Genomic DNA, 23,754 nt, shown 5'->3' on the forward strand with positions numbered 1-23,754 from the left:
TGAACTGGTGGACGGTGTTCGCGTCCAGCGCGTAAATTACCGCTCCTTAAAGTTCCGTGGGAATCGCACGCTATGTCCTGTTCCCACAAGCTCGTCTCGCCGTTGCGCAAGTCACGGTGATTCCCCAAGACTGGAGAATGAGCCTTCACCTTTGACCTTGCACACGTAGATAACGTACCTTGCGGCTACCGGTGAGAACTTGACGGGAGAGCGAGGAAATTGTGGACCCCGGCGCTCGGGTGTCGGAGGTCGAATGTGTCCGACACGGTGTTTCCTGACCTCCTCCTGTTTCAGCGCCACTTTAAAGTGCCGGCCCTTAATAAGACATAACAGCTTAATGAGCTTTAGCCTCTTAATGAGCAGACCACCGCAGAGAGCTTCCTCAGCTGGGACCTGAGTGGTGGCCTAGCGGTTAAGCAAGTGGCCCCGTAATCAGAAGGTTGCCGGTTCGAATCCCGATCCGCCACGGTGCCACTGAGCAAAGCACCGTCCCCACACACTGCTCCCCGGGCACCTGTCATGGCTGCCCACTGCTCACTCAGGCTGATGGGTTAAATGCAGAGGACAAATTTCACTGTGTGCACCGTGTGCTGTGCTGCTGTGTATCACAATGACAATCACTTCACTTCATTGAGAAAGGATGGCTGTGGACACCCTCGCACACGTTCTTTTCTCCAAGTCTTTGTCCAAGTTTAAACCTAACAGCTGAACATCGGAGGCAGAAGACAAAATGTCTGGCTGTTTTAGTTTAGCAGTGGGTAAGGGACAGTGGGTAAGGGGCAGTGGGTAAGGTACAGTGGGTAAGGGGCAGTGGGTAAGGGACAGTGGGTAAGGGAGCGGCTGCGCAATCAGTAGGTTGCCAGTTCGAGTCCCGAAGCGCCCAGGGGCCACCAAGCAAATCACCGTCCCCACGCACTGCTCTGGTCATGGCTGCCCACTGCTCACTAATGCACATATAAGTACACTTGATACACTTACTACCATTGTGTCCCTGAGGAGGACACGTAACCCTGAGTGTCTCCAGGGGAGACTGTCCCTGTATCTACTGATTGTAAGTCGCTCTGGATAAGGGCGTCTGGTAAATGCTGTAAATGTAAGTGTTTTTATATCTGTCAGGTTGGGAGGGCTTTTCTGCGTGTGACATCGTGTCCGCCAGCCCCATTCCTCACAGCGAGGGCCTGCAGCTGACACGGCGGCGAGCGGCGGCCCCGTCCTCAAATTAGACCTGACCTTATCAGTGCGACGACCCCGTCAGTCCGCACTCCGCCGCGCTGGCGCCTCCCCGCCTACCCGCCACCTGGGGTTTTTACCACCGTCGCTCCTTCGCGTTTCATTAACCTTTCCGCATGTCCCGCTCCGTGTCGCCGGCGACCTGCGCGTTCTGAGCGCGCTCAGGCGGACTACGCCTTCCCTCGGCTCGTTTGCTCATGGCCGCGCGTAAACAAGACAACAGACCCCCGAAGATCACAAGCAGAGCGTTGTGCGCATTCAGAAGTGCCAGTTGCAGTTTACAAAGTGGCCGCAATGATCCCTGTTGTGCTGAGTTAGAGGGACAGGAACAGAGAACTTCTCAACATTTACATTTACAGCATTTACCAGACGCCCTTATCCAGAGCGACTTACAATCAGTAGTGACAGGGACAGTCCCCCCCTGGAGACACTCAGGGTTAAGTGTCTTGCTCAGGGACACGATGGTAGTAAGTGGGGTTTGAACCTGGGACTTCTGGTTCATAGGCGAGTGTGTTACCCACTAGGCTACTACCACCCTACTATCACCAAAGCAGAGCCAAAAGTGTTCACATCTCTCTTGTGCAGGCCTCCGCTGCGGCTTCTGTTTCAGGCATCAGAACCCGCCACTTCCAGACAGGAAGGTTCCTCAGCGTCAGACCCTCCAGCAGTTCTTAGCACATTGAGTTAAATATCACTGCACGTGGACCCCAAAGGTGAGGCAAGACGCACACTTGACATGCTGATCTTTCACCTCTGACCTCTTGCTAAGGATGGGATGGCACGGATATAGCCAAGCAAATGTAGCCTAGCGGGTAACACACTCGCCTGTGAACCAGAAGATCCAGGTTCCAATCCCACTTACTACCATCGTGTCCCTGAGCAAGACACTTAACCCTGAGTGTCTCCAGGGAGACTGTCCCTGTAACTACTGATTGTAAGTCGCTCTGGATAAGGACGTCTGATAAAAGCTGTAAATGTAAAAAAGTAATGTGACAAAATGCGATTTGAGGGTTTTATGAAGTTAAAACCACCAAATCGCATTGCAGTTTTCCCCGCAATTTTGGCCTAGCGGTTAAGGAAGCGGCCCCGTAATCAGAAGGTTGCCGGTTCGAATCCCGGTCCGCCAAGGTGCCCCTGAGCAAAGCACCGTCCCCACACACTGCTCCCCGGGCGCCTGTCATGGCCGCCCACTGCTCACCAAGGGTGATGGTTAGAAGCAGAGGACACGCTTCGTTGTGCCACCGTGCGCTGTGCTGCAGTGTTTCACAATGACGCTCACTTCACTTTCACTGCTGTGTAGCTGTGTAGATGGACGCGGGGCTTCGGTGACACGGGGAGGTTCACCGTGTGGGTAAAACGCTTGATATCGGTCCACACCGCAGCAGTGACGGTGGATCGTTTCAACCAGCTTCAATCTTGGCACATTTATATTGGTTTTTAGCCAATATAAATGTGTCAATATTGTTTCTTTTTTTTATTTTATTGGCACTTCGTTGCATCCCTTCCTCTTGCACGGTGTGTACTTCCTACCTGCGTCCAGAGAGAGTAATTTAGTTATTCAGAGCTCCTCTCGATGTTTTGTGGTGATAAATTTGCGTGTCAGCACAGTTTAAGTCAGCGCTGCGTTTTCCCTCTTTGGAGGTGTCATATTCACTCACGGGGCCCTCATATCCGAGCGCCGGGCCTTTCCGAGAGCCGCATCTGACGAGCGACAGCGCCGGCGGCCGGGGACTCCGCCCTGCTCTGATTAATTGCCGGAGAGATGATGTTTGAGTGGGAGGTTGACACGACGCCGCAGCTCTCTCCGTCAGCCTCGCTCCGTTCAGACGGGCCTGCCTGCCACTTACAACACCCCCCGTGCCGCCGGGCGTTTACAGAACACCGACTACTTAACCGTGATTCCTTCTCAATTTCACTGTCCTTCCGTTCCAGAACCATGTCTGATGTTCTCTGATGTACCTTAAAATACAGCACAGGCCAAAAGTCTGGACACACCTTCTCATTGTCTCAACGTGTCTTCTCTTATTTTCATGACCATTTACGTTGGTAGATTCTGGCATCAAAACTATGAATGAACACATGTGGAGTTATGTACTTAACAAAAAAGGTGAAATAAGTGAAGACATGTTTTATATTCTAGTTTCTTTGCTCTGATTACTGCTTTGCACACTCTTGGCATTCTCTCGATGAGCTTCAAGAAGTCGTCACCTGAAATGCTTCTCCAACAGTTGGTCCAGCTCACCCCAAACCATCTGGATTGGGTTCAGGTCCGGTGACTGTGGAGGCCAGGTCTCCACTTTTTGTTAAGTACATAACTCCACATGTGTTCATTCATAGTTTTGATGCCTTCAGTGAGAATCTACCAACGTAAATGGTCATGAAGATAAAGAAAACACAGGGTTTTTTTGTTGGCTTTATCCTTATCGTGGTGGTCAGCAGAAGGCATATTTAGGCTGTGTGGGCCTTTCTGTTGCCATGATCAAACAAAGGGGGGGGGTCATTAAATTTGACCTGCGTGCCGGCGGGACCCCGGTCGGCGTTTCAACAGGAGATAACAGGAAGCGGCGAGCGGCCGCCATCGTTATACCAGCCGCGTCCGCCCCTCTCTCGGCTTCTCGTTAGGACGAGCGTGTAGGTGTGGTATGAATGATTCATGGCTCGGTTTCCTGCTCTCTGGCCCCTGCGCCTCTCTTGTCTTCATTATTGATGGGCCTCCTGACCACGGAGTGAGCAGTTCCTCGCCCCACCGCCAAAACAGCCGATCCGATCAATGCGCTCATCGCTCACACTCATCCTAACAAAATGTTGCCCGGCCACACTGCCCCTTTTTTTTACTGTCGAGCAACCGTGGATCGCTCCTGTGGCCAAACTTCTACCTGGAAATGGCAAGTTATTAATAGAGAGGGGCAATATCCTCGAATGTGTTATGTGCATTCACCATAAATCAGGTACAAATGACCGTTGTCTTGTGACAGGCAGAATTAAAGAATTACAAACCATTACCACCTGCCTGTCTCAGCACTGCATGCCGATAATGTGAGGTTATAAAAACAGACATAATTATGCGCCAATAAAAAGGGTATTTAGTGTTGAGACACAGGTAACTATCAATAGAATCTGTAGATTTTTGCTAATTCTAGGGACGCCTTTGACCTTGAACTGGCATACGATCTCTCGGATGACCTCTTTACAAGACCGGAAGTGGGTCAGAGGGCTTCGGTGAACTCATGATGCGCTCGGTCCGATATTAACCAGCATTTCTCCCACCCGAGGGCCGGGCTGTAGCATTAGCGCTGATAATAATAATAAAAAAAACAAAAAAAAAAAACGCCCTTTTTAACAGCTGTTATCTATAAAAGTGTCGTGTTCAATGTGGCCCTCGTCATCGGGGGAAGAGCGCGACCACAGGTGGCCCTTAAAATGATCTGTAATTCAAATAAAAAAGCTCATCGATTCCTTGTCTCGTGACTAAAGTGCCGCTCGGGCATTAGGCATTTGTTTCTGCTCCCACTCGGATCCACTTTTAACAGAGAAATCACGTTTTAAGGCAGCGTTTTTATAAGTGACCAGTATAAAAAGGACAATACCAGATGATGGTCTCATCGTAAAAGCCGCCGCATGTACTGGAATATATTTAATGGATGGTTTTTAGTGCCTGGGGTTGGTTGGCCGGGGAAGCTGCTGAAATTACTGCCTGGCTGCGAGTCGGCCGGAATATCTTATGAGTGCCGCTACTCGGCCACTTCCCAGAATTCGAACGACTCTCTTTTCATAAATCCAGTCTTAGCCATGCCGCTGACAGACGGTTTCTTCTCTCTCTCTCTCTCTCTCTCTCTCTCTCTCTCCCCCCTCTCTCTCTCTCTCTCTCTCTCTCTCTCTCTCTCTCTCTCTCTCTCTCTCTCTGAGTCAGATTTAATTAATTTCAGATCAGACCTGTTAATGCGGCTCATATTGTCACGTGACTGTGACCGGTGTGTGCGCCCTGGCGGCGTCTCAAATGCAACCGGCCCCTTCCCAGCATGCAGTTCAACTTCCTCTACTTGTTTGGTCCCGTTTGACCCCTGGCGCACACCGGACGCCCGGATGCGTTGGACTCTAATGGTGGCCTAGCGGGTAAGGAAGCCGACCCGTAATCAAGACCCGCACCATCTCAGGTCCAGCCGGGCCACTTGTTCAACTTCCTTAACTATTTCTGTGGAGGTACCGCTTGGATTTTGAATGTAGGTCTTTGTTTTTATGCCGTACCGAAGATTCTTGTGGAGTGCCGAACGACATGGCTTTATATAAATATATTTTTAACGTCAACAGAATGAAGCCGGTAGGGTCCTTCGTTTCCTCCAATCAGTTTATGATCAAATGCTCGGCTGTGATTGGCTGGTTGGAGGGTTAATGCACAGGTAACTTGTAGGTAACTCAAGTTTTTTTGCAGTACCGGTGTTGTGTAACCATAGCAACGTGCTGAGACAGACGATCACTATAAAGAACCAAAGCATTAGTTATTATTCAAAATTAGTTATAATTTTGCCATATTTTACTCATATTTTGAAATGGACCGGTTTTGTGGTGTGTGTGTGTGTGTGTGTGTGTGTGTGTTTGGTGAATGTTGGAGCAGTGATTTATGAAGATAATTGTTTTCAATTATGGTCTTGTGTACAGAAGGTTCTTAAATAATAAGTTGAACGCACATATTTAAGCCTGTTAAAATAGAATCCTGTTAACGCCAGTCACCAGGGGGCAGACTTGTTCTCTACCTCCAGCTACCCTCGAAAGCACACACACACACACACACACACACACACACACACACACACACACACACACACACCTAGTGACTCTGCTTGGATCAGTTTCCAGCCCCTGTTTCTTGACTGTATGTTTTAGGTCCAGCCTGAAAGCTACGAATTCAAAATTTGATGTCAGCTGATTAAGCTCTTGTTATTCGGTATTTAGGAAGAGAATAAGAAGTGCAGGTGTTAAGTGTTCAGCCTGCGGCGTGTTTTTTTTCTCCCGGATAGAGTGTGTGTGTGTGTGTGTGTGTGCGCGTGTGTGACAGGTGAGTGACAGTAGTGTTAATGTCAGACAACACGGCCCCTGGGTCCTCGCCGCTGTCAAGCAAGTGCGGCACAGCCACTGGTGCTGTAGTGGATGCTAAATGGCATAAATGTAAATGTAATATTTAAACAGCAAACATTTAGACAGTTTTAATTAGAAATCTAACAGGCATTATTATGGTTTATATTGACATACTTGACCCCTATGGGATTATTTTATTTATTTATTTTTTCCAGAAATATGGTGAAATTTTCTCCCAATTGATTTTGAAATATTGTAATATTTATGAAATAAGTGAAATATGTAATCATGAAAATGGAGGCGCTATTTGCAGGTTTGATATTCAAATTTTATGAAATCCAAAAATCTTGTCACGTGATTGGCCCTTTCAGGCATAATCAGGGTGTGTGTTTCCAATCACGAGGGTTGTGCTGCCCATTTAAGCCGAACCTGCAGCTCTGCACCCCACTCAGGCCCGTGGTGCCACGCCCACTCGGCCCTCCAGCTCAGTATGGGCTGCAGGTGTCGTCCCAGCTCCGTCCCCCCCGATTTGACTAATCACCTTCCCTGGTTTGTTAAGGAAATGAGCCCATTAGTGAAATCAGGGATGGCGCTGCAGCTCTGGCCCGTGTGTGTGTGTGTGTGTGTGTGTGTATTCAGATACAAAGTTGACTTCAAGCGGCTTATCCAGCAGATCAAACCCCTCTGGTCTTCAGCAGCAGTGCAGATCGTCATTGTCCTGCTCTTCAGGCTCCGGTCGGCAGTCGTGTGGACACGCTTGAAACCCACCCGCCGCCTCCTCTGGTCCCCTCTTTTTCTTGCTTTCGTGTTACTTCCTCCCCCCGCTGTGAAAGCAGCTCTCCTGACCCCGGCGTGTAATGGGGGTTAAACATTCATTATCATTTCCACTTGCTCCCATTCAAGGGCCCGACCCCACTTCCTGCCCACTATTCTTCTCCCTCCCTCACCTGAGCCCCCCTTGGGGCCGATCCTCTGGCCGCTGGGGCCCATTCCCTCCCTACGAGTGCCCGTCGTCATGGAAATCCAGACGTTTTTTTTTTTTTTGTTAAGGGGACGTCATTTTAAGACCCACATTGCTCTCTCTCTCTGTTTTTTTTTCTTCCGCATTTTCTCTCTTTCGATGGGTGGGGGTCCGTTCAGATGCATGCTGTTTTTAAAACTGCATCTGACCATGACGGGCACGGAGAGGGAAAAAAGAAATGATGTGCCAACATTCTGCTGGCTCTCGAATGGTTTAAAAAAAAGATCGATTTAGTAAATAAAAGAACGTGCGCTGTGTTAGCGTTAGAGACGCTGACGTGTTGCAGCAGGTCAAACAACACAACTACGCACCACATGACCTTTAACCCCAGCGCCTCTCCATGCAACGCCCTGTAATGGAAGGAAAGAAATCTCACCACCCTACTGTGAAAAATGTTTCGGTTTTTGGATTTTGGTTGTCTTAAAATAGTGTAGTCTGAACATTGTGTGTGTTTGTGTGTGTGTGTGTGTGTGCGCGTGTGTTTTCCTGCATTCCCAGTCTGGAACGTTTGTCGCATTTTCTGTCATTTACCATTTACGCCCTCATATCCCTTCGTCAAGGCCGTCAAAACCCATGAACCTGGCCGCCTGAGTGGACCCGTCAGAACGCCGCGGTTCACTTCCAGGTATTGATCAGTACACTCTGCGCTACGAACGCATCGAGCGCGACTGGATCTAGAACGTAGAGAGAGAGAGAGAGAGAGAGTATCTATTGTTCTCGACAGTGGCACCCGCGTTCTATAACTCAGCCCTCCCCTGGGGAGCCGACGCCTCGGACATGCCTTTGTAAAGTGAAAAATGAATTAATTAGCCCAAGAAAATGAGCTGCGGCAACGTTGGCCACTGGCCATGTGGATATGAGGCCATTAGGGCCGGTCCGAACTTTTTAAATGAGATCTCACTCTGCTAATTAACTTCTTAATTATTAGTAGCCCTTGTGTTGTTGACGACGATAACGGATGGCATAACGAACCGCAATATCTCGGGCGCCAGATCGGGAGCCCCTGGGTCAGGGTGGGATTTGAGGAAAAACCCCGCATTCTTTCTCATGTGGACTTTTCTGTCGTCGTCCTTTTCTTGTTTGTTTTTTCCTTGATTTAAAACCACGGCGGTCAGGGCCAAATTCTGGCCACGGTGACGGGAGAAACCCGACCCAGGACTGGGTCAGGAGTCGTAGCAGGAAGCGTTCGTGTTTTTATTAGGGCTGTAAGATCGCGGCTGTAATCGTTTATTAAATTTACTTGCTGTGATGTGTAAATGGAACTATTCAATATTATATTTAAAAATGCAATTTTTTATCATTTTGTATTATTATGGCCATATATTATGAAAATGTGACATCATCGTCCCCAGTTCAAACCCCACATACGACCATTATGTCCCTGAGCAAGACACTTAACTCTGAGTGTCTCCTGAGAGGCTGCCCTTGTAACTAATGATTGTAAGTCGCTCTGGATAAGGGCATCTGAAAAAAAAATGTAAACGTAATGGTCCTGGTCTACAGTGGTCATGACCTACCAAAGGGATAGTCCAAGGATGGAAAAACTGTGGACTGAGTGGCCAAGACTCATTATTGCACTCAGGCACCACGACTCCGATTGCTGAAAGTTCTGTAAGAATGGTGAACACACAGTGCTTCACATTTCATTGCTGTGAAGCTGCCCATTGTGATGCATGTCCTCCATTGAAAGTGCCTACAATGACCAATGGGTGGTAGTAGCCTAGTGGGTGACACACTCGCCTATGAACCAGAAGACCCAGGTTGAAATCCCATTTACTACCATTGTGTCCCTGAACAAGACACTTAACCCTGAGTGTCTCCAGGGGGGGACTGTCCCTGTTACTACTGATTGTAAATCAGGATAAGGGCGTCTGATAAATGCCGTAAATGTAAATGTACCACAAGAGCTGAACCATGGAGCAATTTTCACAAGTGTTAAATTGTCTAAGTAAAACCTGGGATGGATCCGTTCTGGTCTGTCCGACTACAAGTCAGTGTTACAAACCATCAGCCTCACGGAACTGAAGATTTTGGTCTGGATTTCACTTAGGGGGAGACCATGGTCCCTTATTTACATTTATTATTTACAGCATTTAGCAGACACCCCTATCCAGTGCGACTTACAATCAGTACTAACAGGGACAGGGTTCCCTGGAGACACTCAGGGACTTGTCTTGCTCAGGGACACAGTGGTAGTAAGTGGGGTTTCATAGTTGAGTGTTTGACTACACTCACTACACTTGACTACATTAGACTACTACCACCCTACCATATAAAGGATATGAAATGTTGCATCCCTGAGTATATGTATATTATACTCTGTCTCCTCTGTAATTATGCACAATAAGGAGATGCTTTCATCCCCTGTCCTACCCTGGTTTTGGAGGTTTTCGGTTTATGGCGTGGACGCCGAGAGTCGGCCTGAGCGAACAAGGTCAGTGTGGGCGGGGCCGCCTGGGTCACACGGTGACCTCTCGCAGCGAGTGCATGTCTGTTCTGTATCTCTGTATCCTCACTTGTGCCCGCAGGCCAGACAAGTTTGGCCCTGTGATACTCCTGCCAGCGGTTACCAACAGGCATGTCAGAGAGCTCGGGACAGGACGGCAGGGATGAAACGAAAAGCAGGCGTTACGGGTCTGGCGTGTTTTCTATCCAGCCCAATAAAAGTGTGTGTTTGATTTATGGCCTGGGCTGGCGTTCCGTGGCCTGGAAGTCTTCTATAAAACCGGCGTTTTAAACGCCTCAGCAGGAATTTCTCCATAAACCCGAGCGGCACGTCTTCCCGACAGCGATGGCCACCGTGCACTTTTACGCACCGGCAGGAGTGAATCTCCTAAAACGTCCCTTTAATTAGCGGAGGGGCCCGCACCGAACCCAGGAGCTTTTACAAGCTGTTGGAAAGGAGGGGGCGGAGCACATGGTTCCTCGCAGTTCCTCACGAACATGGCGGGTCAGGAACCCAGCCTGCGTTTACAAGCCAGGGCCCAAACAGGGCGCCTGCATGACAAGACAAGGGGTCTTAAATTTATGGCGGCACGGCGCGGTTCGGTGGCATTAGCATTAGCACAGTCAGTGTTGCATGGACCATTCTTTAACCAGACAGAACTCATCAGAATTAATATTAATCATCTACACCATTCACTATTGCTTTAGTAATGATTACTATTAGATTAATTGAATTTTATTGTTGCTCTGTTGGTTAACAGAAAACAACTAACAGAATTTTTTGCTACATTAAATGGTGGTTATTGAATCATTTTTAGGGCTGCAAATTTGAACAAAATGTACTTATCAATCAGTTAATGCAGTTCATAAAGAGATTACTGTTGGTTATAAAATTTTGTGAAAGTGAAGTGATTGTCTTCAGCACAGCACACGGTGACACAACGAAACGTGTCCTCTGCATTTAACCCATCACCCTTGGTGAGCAGTGGGCAGCCATGACAGGCGCCTGGGGAGCAGTGTGTGGGGGGACGGTGCTTTGCTCAGTGGCACCTTGGCGGATCAGGATTCGAACCGGCAAGCCTCTGGTTACTGGGCCGCTTCCTTAACCGCTAGGCCATCGCTGCCCCCTTATAGCAACATGTCAAAAGCACAACGGTAATGGTAACGGTAATCTAGGTCCTACACTGTCCGTCACAGTTTATTTGCCAGAATGTGAATATGTCATGTTAAAATAAACCTGTAAAGGCTGTGGCTATCATTTATTGGTAAATTTATAGAGCGCAATCACTATTTCTCGTCTCCTGATCAACACGGCCTTGAAGCTGTGGTGGCGTCGGCCCAGGTAAACGCTGCTGTGCATAAAAGGAGAGACGCAGCACTCTGTGTCCTCCCGGTCCTGCCGCTACGGCGTGTAATAGCTTTTAAGATGCGCGGGCGGCCGTGTGATGGATTAACCTAAATCCCTAAATGGGTCCGCAGCTCAGAGGGGCTTTCGGCTGAGGTTTTTGCGTGCCGATCACACACCGCCCACCGGCTCCTATTGTTTTAAACTTTGCACTGTACTAAAGTACTTAATTTCAGTATTTCACTTCTGACTGTTGTATGCGTGTTAGGGGTGGAGCCAAATCCGAGTTTGGTAGGAACGTGTTTTTATTTTGATATTTTGTGGTGAAGATCTGCTTTTTGTCGCAGTTAAATCCAAGTTCAAGGAAGGAGAACTGTGTCCAAAAGGGTTGCCAGATAGATTAACATTTCACTCGAACTACTGAAACATGTATTTTACTGCCGTGATTAGTTTTCCATGTGCATTCATGGTTATGGCTCAACATATTTATATAAATGCATTATAATGCATTTAAGCGTAAACATTATCATGAGGCCTGGAATGGGCTTATGAAAATATATAAATGAACGAAAGCATTCCGTCTTTTTTAGACATATGCAAACATGCAAAACGAGAACACGAAGACTACACATACTGAGTATTATTAAAGTATTATTCGGCTGTTTGCAGAAATGAAGCATTTATGGAGACTTGTGGGAAACTTTGCTTAATAAATTATAGAAGCAATAGCACACATTATTTATGCACATGAACACACTGCACCACATATAAACAGTCTCACGCTGTAATTACATGCGCGCGCACAGTTCAGAAATAAAGCAGGATGAGCTTTAACATGCATTCCACCCCCACCCCACCCCGGTCGCTCTGCGCTGATAATGGGTGCATTTACTGCGTTTTTACCCCTCTGAGCAGAGCCGACAGGCCACGCATCTGCTGAACATCCAGCCCAGCTGGAGCTCCTCTGAGCTGGACGCTGCTAACGCTAATGATCCACAGCCCCGGGCCCTGTCCGTAGCTCAGTATGTGGGGCTGAGGAAGATGGTGGGATGCAGACGAAAGGAATAAATTGCTGCATATTACGCTTGAAAAAAAATTGTCATGCACCACATTCTTTTTTTTTTCCTTTTAGTCCCTCACTCCTGCTATAATTTTCTATATTCAGTTTCTTGTCTCATTCACTGGTGTTAATTGTGTTGATCAAGGATAAGTAGACTTTGTGGACCATCTGGGACACAGTAACTATTTATTTTAGATTATGAAATCACTTTTTATAGCTATGCATCATACACGCACACACACGCTCTTGGATGAGATAAAAATGATGACATTTTTGCTGTTTCTGGAAAAACAGGAACATCTGTGTGTGTGTGTGTGTGTGTGTGTGTGTGTGTGTGGTGTGTGTGTGTGTGTGTGTGTGTGTCAATGATAAAGACAGGAGATGTGACATCTGTCCATGATCAGAAAGCGCAGAGATCAGAAGAGGAAGACAGGAAGTTCCGGAACGTTCAGAGGTCCTTCATGTCGTGCCCACCACCACATGGTGTATGTCTGTCTTCAAGGGGACCAAATGTCCTCAGACATACTAGAGCAAATTAACTACATAATAAATGTCCCAAACAAAAGATTTATTTTTGGTTACCAAGCTTAACTCTAGTACAACAAGAGAAAAGTTATGTTTTTAAAAAAGTTATGTTATATATAGTGAAAAGTTATGTTTCATAAATATATTTGATTATATATGTTATATATTTACGCCACAGTTACTGGTATCTAGGCTTCCTGGATTCCTGGAAGTGACAGTATGATAATGTCACTCTATTTACGTATCATTCTGCTCTTTGCTTTTCAGTGGAACATCTGGATCAGAAATGAACTTTTGCCACACTAGAGTTTCTGAGTAAACTGGCAGAAATACATATTGTAGGATAAACTGTTGTATAATCGCAGCAAAATATTAAAATAATAAGACTGTACTGTGACACATCATCACTAGTGTGGTGAGCTGCCATATGAATAAGAGGTGCATATGTGTTTGTGTAGGTCCAACCCCTTAACCTTCCGATTACGGGTTCGCTTCCTTACCCGCTAGGCCACCACTACATTTTTTATTTTTTAATGTGTCTCGTTAAGTGGGGTTTGACCCTGTGACTTGAGGTCATCTGGATCATAGGCAGGTGTGTGACCCATCTTCCGACACAAACATGGCTGCACTAGTTTGCTAGAAGTGTAGCGTGATGGCTTCTAGTGCTGAACTTGCGGCGTTGTCCCGCGGTACTGTCGTTCCCACTGTCTGTACTGCACCAGCGTTGCCCAGGGCGACTCCGCTGGGGCCGTGATGAAGTGGCGTCCAGTGGCCATCGGAGATTACTGACAGTAGATTCATTTTAGACGGGAGGCCGGGGATCAATGCGCGGAGACCGTCGGCTTTCTTTCCTTATCGATGTCCAGTGCGTCGCTGTGCTTTATTACGCCCTAATCCGAGTTCTGCCTGCTTTACTTAATAGAGGGATGCTAATCTAATCGGCCCCGTGTTCCTGCGTGACCAGAGCGTGACCCCGCCCCACACAACACTGCTGCTGAGCATTTTGTCACTTTCTACGTAACACATTTCAGTTTCAGCATGGGGAGGCAACTTTTTTTTTTTTTTACATACAGTAAATGACCCTCTTACAGGGTTGTTCTGGGACAACAAACTTAGTCAACCAACCTTTTTGACGTGACTGAAATGAGACTAGACGCAACATAGATGCTGGTCATGTGATGATAACTATAACATATCTATCATCTAATCTATCTGATCTAAAAACGAAACTAAATATAAAGTAAAAAAAAAAAGTGAAGTGATTGTCACATGTGATACACAGCAGCAAAGCACCACGGTGCACACAGTGAAATTTGTCCTCGCATTTAACCCATCGCCCTGAGTGAGCAGTGGGCAGCCATGACAGGCGCCCGGGGAGCAGTGTGTGGGGACGGTGCTTTCCTCAGTGGCACCTTGGCGGATCGGGATTCGAACCGGCAACCTTCTGATTACGGGGCCGCTTCCTTAACCGCTAGGCCACCACCGCCCCAAATATGGTTTACAAATTTTTTAATTATTGTTATTTTTACGCAGTAGTTCCGTTTCCTGAGTCTCCTATCCGGTTGGACAGATGACGTCACTTCATCAGTACACATTTGCAGCATTAATTGGATTTCATGAAACTTCTGATGGTTTATCAGATGTGACCTTTGGAAACAGTTTCTTTACAAGGAAGTGGATAAGAAAACAGAACGTGTGAGTCTATAAAGTAATAACACGTTAATAAGATGACCTTGTTTAAATTGGGAAGTATAGACCATGTGAGTTCCGGATATCCCAGACTGCACCTGTTCTGCCAGAGTATTCTTACCCAGAGATAAAACACACACAGACTTAATGCATTTTCTTTATTTACTGCCAGCATGATGCAACCCCTGACATTTCATGGAAAAGCCATTTCTGTGATTTAATCCCGTACCTGCGCTGCTTTCAGTCATCATTTTCTACAACTGGCATGGACGTCTTCTGTCTTTTGGTTTGGTTGGATTTGCGAAATTGCGAAATAGAATAAAGCTTTGCCATGAGCAAAGTGGGTGTTTTCTGAAACCTCTGGACTCTTCCCGCCTGGAACTCTGAACTGTTCTGGAGAGAAGGTTGTGAGTTGTGTGAGCTTGTGTTCCTGCTGTGAAGGGGACACTCGTGGTTCTGTTTAGTGGGAGTTATTTATGCCCTCTCCTATTCGTCTCCATTTTTGCAATCAGGGTTGGGGAAAAGGAGGCTGCTGACAAAAAAAAAAAATTCTGAAACTTATTTCAAATTATTTTTAAAATAGTTTTTTTTTTTATTTTATTTAACCAATTAGCTGGTTTAAATTGAAGAAACAAAGAAAATTACCTGAAAAAGAGATCTACATTTTAGGTTTTTGGGACAACTGAAGAAAAATACATTTTTGAATAAATTGCTAGAGACGTACATTTGTGCCAATATAGAAAGACTTTTACCGGAAATAAAACCGCAGCAACCCTTGTTTACATCATAAACTAAACAACTAATCTATTAGTAAATTAGTAGGCAAAAATTATAATCGATTATTAAAAGACCACTTTGTTTCATCGCTCTTTCTTCATCTGTTATTTAACACATTCTGAGTCTCTTGAGTAACGTGTGTGTGTGTGTGTGTGTGTGTGTGTGTGTGTGTGTGTGTTCCCTCTCCTCAGCTCTGATTGCCATCGGTCAGTACAGCAGCAGTATAGAGACGGTGGACGCTGGCTGGTGTAAGGACATCACTGACCAGGGAGCCACTCAGATCGCCCAGAACAGCAAGTCCCTGCGCTACCTGGGCCTGATGCGCTGTGACAAGGTGAGCGCACACACACACACCCACACACACACACAAACACTCACACACACACACACACACACACACACAGGGCTGCATTCTCATACACACACCCCCACACACACGGCTGCATACTCATACACACACACTCACACACTCACACACACACACACACACACACACACACACACACACACACACACACACACACACACACGGCTGCATTCTCATACACACACACACCCACACAGGGCTGCATTCTCATACACACACACACACACACACACACACACACACACAGGGCTGCATTCTCATACACACACACACACACACACACACAGGGCTGCATTCTCATACACACACACACACACACACACACCACACACAGGCTGCATTCTCATACACACACCACACACACACACACACACACACACAGGGCTGCATTCTCATACACACACACACACACACAGGGCTGCGTTCTCATACACACACCCACACACACACAGGGCTGCGTTCTCATACACACACCCACACAGGGCTGCTGCCACGGTTCGAGTAAATAGCTGTCGGATGTAGCACCTGCTTGGTGTAACTGGGCTGAGTGTGCGTTTGTATGAAGAAAGCTGCGACTGTCGTGTTTGGGGGTGCATCGTGCGTGCTGTTGAGCGCTGGCTTGTGCCGGTGATGGGCTCAGCCGTTAATCTGGGTGGAGTCGTTTTCCTTGGCGTCGACGCTAACGGATCGGTGACAACGCTCCTCCCTAACTCTCCTCACACAGGTAAATTGGAAGCAGCGGTGGGGAGGCGCTTTGATAGCTGCGAGCCAGCCTCGTAATCGCCTCGTAACAATTACAGCATCTCCTCAAGCATCTCAAACCCGCCAGAAAAACCACAGAGGGCATGAGAGAAAGTGATTGCTTTTGTCATCGTGACGCACAGCGAGACGCGTCCTCTGCATTTAACACATCACCCTTGCTCAAGGGGACCTCAGTTGGGGATTTGAACCATCTGGTTGGCCATTGGTCTCGATTTTTTTTTTAAAGAAACAGCAAAACTGAGGGAAGTGATTGAATTGGATTGGACTTGGTGACCAGAGCCACCTCAGCTTTAACTGACCTACAACAAACGGCCAGATTCTGTCACTGAGCGCTGTCGAGACTTCGCACCTGAGAGTTTTATTTATGTACGCCTGTTTATTTCTTTTTGAAAAAAAGACTATATTGCTCTACAGTCTGAAATTTTTTTTTTATCATGTTTCGATACTTGTTCCAAAGAATGGTTACATATTTATAATAAATACTGTGGAGTTATTACTCTCGGAAATATAAGAAGAGTGCAAGCTACTCTAGATGTCTTCACTCTGCTGATCTCGGCTCCCAGTCCATCAATGCAGAGCAGCCAGAGTGTAGCATCAACTCATTCTCTGCTCCATACCTTTAAATACCTTTTCTAATGACCGTTCAAACTCCTGCCTTAGTACCGTGAGGGGATACATTACCGTCGCGCCAAGACCGGAACAGGCGTGTGAAGCTTTAGTCTGTGGTGACCATCCTCAATTTCAACGTTTTGCTAAACGCTTACAATCCTGAAATGCTGAAAAATAGAAACTGGCTCTCGTGTGTACAGAGCATGACACACATATGCTTTCTCTCTCTCTCTCTCTCTTCTCTCTCTCTCTCACACACACTGCCAAACTCTATCGGCTCTGTTTACATCACAGAACACAGTCTTCTCTTGTTTGACGCTTGAACAACTTGAGCTAATTGACCTGATAAAATGCAGCACCTGACCTTCTGAAAGCTCCACATCAGCCCAGCGACTCTCACGTACTCCCCGTGAGCATGAACCCCCCAAAAAACACGTCTGGTAGCGGTCCGAGCGATGGGCAGTTCAGTTCGATTGCAGCGTTCATCTAAAGCGGAACCACGTCTTCAAGTGGTTTAACATGTCAAACGAAAAAGCATAATTTTTACCAAGAAATTCCGCTTATTTATTTAAACATTTCATGACTCGGTTTGTAGATGCCGGGCCCTTTAGTAAGCGCCACGCAATGCGATTAGCGGCATGGCCTATTAGGTTCTGAGTTTGAGTCCTGTCTCAGACCTTTCCTCCCACCATCCAAGGGTATGGACACCAGAACTGTGATTGGGCCTGGAAGGGTGGAAGAGATCCTCCAGAGGTTAGACTTCATTTCACCTCCTCACCATTCATTTTTGTGCTAATTAAAATGCGTTGTCTGACGATGGTGGACTAGAATTGCTAATTAAATTTCATTTGAAAAAAATCTTATTTTATAAGACAAATTTACGATAACCGAAACCCTTTTACCAATCAAATTTAAATGCAGCAATCATATGGAAAGGATAGGTACTATAGACCGCAGTTTTATGCTGACTAGTCATTCACCCCGCAAGCTTGACCCGACTAAAACGATAGAAACTGAGGGCAAACCCGATTTACAGCTCCAATTTACACTAAGTGAATTGGCAAAGTCATTTGTCTGGGAGGGTCCCCAGTCCCCACCCATCTCCCATTGGGCTCCGGCAGCCGTGAGCCTGCGTAACAGGACAGCGATTCTGGAAAGTGAGTGAGTGTCCTGAATCAGCAGTGATCTGATATTAACTAGGGGGGTGCGATGGTACAGGTATCCCACAGTACGGTTTTCGATGCATGCTTTGCACATAAAGAGAATGAAACGTGCCATGGCAGGTCTGTTCAAAAGCGGTTTTGATAGACAGTTTACATTTTACTGCGGTTTGTGGCAGATGTGAAATGCAGCTCTAAGACAAGCTGTGTTATGTGGTGGGCGGAGCTACCAGCCTGCACTTGCATGATTTAATTCAGTTGAGTTATACGCCACAATGGGACTGGCCGGCTTGTAATGAACATCAACAGTTAGGGAACACGTGACATCTATTTATCTATCTATCTATTTCATGTATGAACATATAGTCATTAAACAGGGTCTGGTGCTCGAGGGATGTCCGCAGAAGAAGACGTGATGTCCACCGCGAGCTCCAGAGACTGTTAAACTGTAAGCAGCAATGGGCAAAAGCCCCTCCCTGCAAGCTAGTCTTTCTGAACCGAAAAAAAACAAAATCACGCTGTCCATCACTAAAGGGCCATGGGTAGGACCGGAGTGCGCTGACAAAAAAATAAATCCCCAAGGAGCAGGATGGATGGATGTCCTGTGAGATTAGGTCCATGTGAAGAATGTAAAATGTATTACGAATCATTTTTTTCTGTTGTGAAGAGACACTATTTGATGCATTTAGGGGGTTAATAAAACGTGGGTTTCCCACTGATTTAGAGCAGGGATTCAATCTGTATTTACCCACCATGCTCACTGCAAAGCAATCGCCTAAATAGTCTCACCCCGACCGCGGTACGAGTTACGGCCCGATTTTAGTGCTCAGTAAATAAATACGACGGCCAATTGGCCTAATTTACAGAAGGCGGTGTGGGTTTCTGTCCACGTCTACTGTGCTGCGCGGGGGGTCGTGGTGGGTCAAACGCAAAAAGTCCCACGAACATAAAGCGGATGTTCATTAATCGGAGGTTTAAAATACTAAATGAGTTGCTTTGCAGGGTGACACTTCCTATTCGCTGGAGTTGCTCTAGCTCCACCCAAACACACACACACATTCATACACATGCACATATAAATACATCCACACTCACATAAACCCACATAAAACACACAAATGGTGTGTGTGTGTGTGTGCGCATATTATTTGTATATATAACTACTGATTGTAAGTCGCTCTGAATAAGGGCGACTTTAATGACTTTATGACTTTAATGAATTAAAAAAAAAAAGGTTTGCAGAGGTCATCCATATATACACACACACACACACACACACACACATATATATATATATATATATATCAGCGGCTTGACTGGTAATGGCTTGTAAAATGTCTGCTGTCCCACGCTTGGGAAGTGGAGCAGCGCGCCTGTCGTGGGCTTCAGCGGCTTTTTTATTGTCCAGGAAGCAGCAACACGACGCCTGTCAGGCAGCGTTAAGGACGCCTGTGATCCGGGGTCCGGGGGCCTTTTGAAGATAAAATGAGCATCCCCTGTAATAAGAATAGTCCCAGAGGTCTGGCTCTGTAATTTCAGATCTCGGAGATTAAAAACATCAATCTGCACTGATAGGCGCTCGTATGGCTCTCCTGCGGACTTGGCCAGCATTTGCACATCACGTTGCTGTACGGTACACACACACACACACACACACACACACACACTCTTCTTCTGCCCGCCTGGCTTCCCTCCACTACGGTCAAAAATATGCTGCGTCTTGGCCCAAAATGGCAAACAGGTGTGTGTCTCCTCTTTTTGTTCCACACACACACATTGCTGGGAGCTTCAAGATTTTAATACAAGTTAATCGATTATTAATGATTATTTAGTCATTATTAGCACATTTAGCGTTTAGCTAATTGTGATTAATCACAATTAATAGTTAAACATTTATATTTAATACTGTTCAGGAGACATATTCATTTTAGAATTTGAAGACAACATGCATTGTGGGTCTGGAAAAGTAATTAGTTATGATGAACTGTCATCTGTACATTAACTGTATATGAGTGGTTTATAATGGTAAAGCGACTCATTCTTATATTTTTATGCTCAACCATCTTAATGTTTCAGATGCTTTTAATAATTGGTCTTGGTACAGCCTTGCCGTGCCAACAGCCTTGCTCTGCTGATTATAGGCCAAATGCGGCAAGTCTAGTGCCAATCATAATATCCTTCATCACTCTTTCCTGGCAATATATCACACATTACATATGTTTATTTGTATAGTATAATATTTACCTTTGTGAAAAGAATAACTTTATTTCAACAATTTTCATCGCAAACAACAAACGTCAGTGCTGTCTCATTTTGTATGGCACCTTTATACCTCTATGGTATTGTGGTTCTTTTAATTCAGAGCTCAGATATTTACCATATTGTTAAAATTACTATGGCCACGCCCAAGCTGACAATTACTGTTTCATCGTTACGACGCTGTTACTGATACTGTTACCGACAACACAGAAAAGCAAACTAGAGTCAGAGTTGGGCGGGGCTTTACACAAGCACACATGACATGGCAATGGACTTGGACTTTTCCTTTGTTGGAATTAAAGGTAAGATTGTTTATTACGTCCTGGAATTAAGTCTTCATCCACGTTGGACAAATGAGGAATTCACATCTGATGAAGCTTTTCTCATTGTCTCACGCTTCATTAAAACTAATGGTGAAGAGCGTGGAAGTTCATAGCAGAACAAACTCGGGCTCCGCTAACGAAGGAGGAGGCGGTGCCACACCAGCCACATTTCAACAAGTAACTTTCCATGGTAACTAGTTACTGTTCTAATGCTGAAAGTAAAAGTAACTAGAAGTGATTACTGGTCACCAGCTTGTCTTCACGCTCCGCGCCCACCTGATCAGCACCATGACCTCCTGCTTCTCCCCACGCTCCGCCGTGAAAAATCAACATTGTGTTTGGTGGTTATATTGTTGGTGCTCGCTCTAATTACGGGTTAATTGAGCGCTCTGATTGGACGCGCCGCGCCTCTCATGCCTTTGTGTTCATCGCTGCTCACAGCTCCGCGTTTGCATTAATTACGGTAATGGCTGCTCGTTACATTGACACCTCTGTTTTTGATGTGTGAACGTTCGTCTTGATTGCAATTAATCCTGGATGTACACAAGCTCCCTTGCGGCGTTCAACGTGGCGACGGATGGAAAAAAGTTGTGAAGATGATCAGAAACAAAAAGAAACAGAGCAAGACGATATAACTGTTCTCCAGGGAGATGACAATAGGTGCAATTAAAGCATGAATAATCTTGTTCTCGGATGTGTATGATCAACCCGGTTTTTTAATATGAATAACTTTTATCTGTTGTGTTTGTTCTTTGTGACTGATTCTTTCTGTTCTGTTTGTGACTGTTCTTTCTGTGGCTACTATCTGTGGGTATTCTGTGTGTTAAGATTATTATTATTAGTAGTAGTAGTAGTAGTAGTAATTTCGGTTTATTTTCTTAATATATTTTAATTTAGCTCTTTGTATAGGGAGCTTTTATAGTGTTATAATGTAGTTATTACCAGGGTCCTTATAAATAAATTTTTTTTTATGTTGAATGTTGATTCAAAATCGGTAATAGATCACAATTTTGTACTCATTGGTTTCTGTGTTGTGTGCAGGTGAACGAGGAGACTGTGGAGAGACTGGTGCTACAGTATCCCCACATCGTGTTCAGCACGGTGATGCAGGACTGCAAGAGGACGCTGGAGAGAGCTTATCAAATGGGCTGGAGTCCCAACACCTCGACAGGGTCATAGCCACGGCTGGGACACACACACACACACACACACACACACACTAATAGACAAAAATTCACACACCAACATACAAACACATTCTAAACACGACTCTAACACACACAACAGGCAATTAGAAATGTAGGCATATGCATACAGAAACATATAATTTACTTTTTCGTCTATGTTCATGTACAACATTAAATATTCTCTCATGTATTAAACACACACACACACTCAGTGACCATGCATTCATACTGTATATCCTTGTTTGACTCTCATTCATGGTTAATTTGCATTATTTTGTTCGATAGTCAAGAGTGTACATACATTCACTGTAGGAGACTTCAGTCTCTTCACTCAGTCCTATGTCACACACACACACACACACACACACACACACACACACACACACACACCTTATGCTCCTCAAGCACACAGGAGCTGCACAGACACACACCACCACCACGTTCAGGCAGATTGTGTCCCCGTCGTGGAGATCAGCGGCTCAGAGGGTTCTCCTCACTGACGTTCTAAAGCGAGTGTAACAGCAAAAAAACTGACAGTTTACACACAACCTGCTGAGTTTCTGTATTATAATATACTTTAACATTTACTTTATGAATGGCAACCTGTCTGTGTAATACAGGCTGTTATTGTTGGGAAGCATATGATGTTGTAAGGAGTCACATCCATGATTTTTTATTCCATCTACATCCGAGGCGTTCAGGATTCGCTGCAAATCCCTTTGACATTGTATGCGTATGACGTGCATATCATATTCAGAATGATTTATGAATATGCCTACAATGTGTTATGAATGGGCCGCTGTTTCATGATCAGTTGAATTTCACTTCTTATCACCTAATGTTAGAAGCTGGTTGGAGAAGCTCCCGGTCGCTTGATTTCCAAGACCATGGTGTTTTTTTTTCGTTTTTTTTATGATACTAGAGGGCAATAGGGCTATACACTCTCATTACAGGTAGACTTGAGCTTTGAGAAGTTTTACAGCATGGTCTTCGGCCCACGTCCTGGAGCCTGAATAGCCAGAAGAATGACAACGACCACTCGAGGACTGGTGGGCTTCCAGGACCGTGGTTGAGACCTTTAGTGTTGAAGAGTCTCTCTGTCATTCTCATGTTTTTTTTTTTCTCGTCCTCCCTCCTCTTTCTCTTCATTTCGGTCATTCGTGAGGAGGACAGAGAGACTCTTGGAACGACACGAGCACTGATCCCAACCCCCAGATCGTCCAGCGAGGCGAACACTGGGCCTTTCGGGCGTTTTTGGACAGGGGTTGGTTTTTTGTAATGCCTTCTACTTTTACCTTCACTTTTTCTGAGACAATGTTGTTTATGACAATAACTGTAGCCGGTGGTTTTTGAAACGTCATTTTTGGTCTGTAACAGAGGTTCTGTACTGTGTGGTCATTTTCTGTAACCCGATACTCACCCAGACCTGAAGCTTGCTGTATTGGTTACTTGTGTTACCACCGTTCATCTGTTAGAAGTTTGTTACCAATTAAAGTGTGTAGAAAAAAAAACGAACACACAATGGCAGTACGAAATTTAAAATATATATATATATAAATATATATCTATATGTTGAAGTGCAGTAGTAGAACAGTTTAGACCTTCCTCGTAAACCTCCTCCTCATCAAAGTGGGGCCTTTGATGTCAAATCGTGACCAGGCAGGGTATTTTTCTACGCGGACCCCCGTCTCCTCTGCAGGTTGGCGCAGCTTTTTCAGAACATTGGAAATGAAATGGCCTCCACCCCCGTTTCTCTTTCTCTTCTCATCACCTTTTGGTTCCTGGTTTGGTATGAACATCTGTACGATGACTGGACTTTTCATGAAGGGGAATAAAAAACACTACTGCTTCTGTTTAACGCGACCAGTGTCTCTCCTCATTGTGTGATGCCGTTTTTTTTCAGTAAATAATCTCTCTACAAG

At 45.7% G+C, this 23,754-nt stretch overlaps 1 protein-coding gene across 1 annotated transcript in view; it reads left to right on the plus strand.

The window, feature by feature from the left end:
• LOC114771755 (F-box/LRR-repeat protein 17-like) overlaps window positions 1–23,389 on the plus strand; it is a gene marked incomplete at its 5' end in the record, with an annotated part of 113,316 nt that extends 89,927 nt beyond the window's left edge. The window contains 2 exons of the mRNA XM_028965101.1: window positions 15,357–15,499; window positions 21,687–23,389. Of these exons, the coding sequence (XP_028820934.1) occupies window positions 15,357–15,499; window positions 21,687–21,824 (281 nt within the window). The remainder of the gene's footprint in view (window positions 1–15,356; window positions 15,500–21,686) is intronic.
• Window positions 23,390–23,754: the final 365 nt, after the last annotated feature.

The sequence above is a fragment of the Denticeps clupeoides genome, unplaced genomic scaffold (assembly GCF_900700375.1).
Source record: "Denticeps clupeoides unplaced genomic scaffold, fDenClu1.1, whole genome shotgun sequence".
In the NCBI taxonomy this organism is placed as follows: domain Eukaryota; kingdom Metazoa; phylum Chordata; class Actinopteri; order Clupeiformes; family Denticipitidae; genus Denticeps; species Denticeps clupeoides.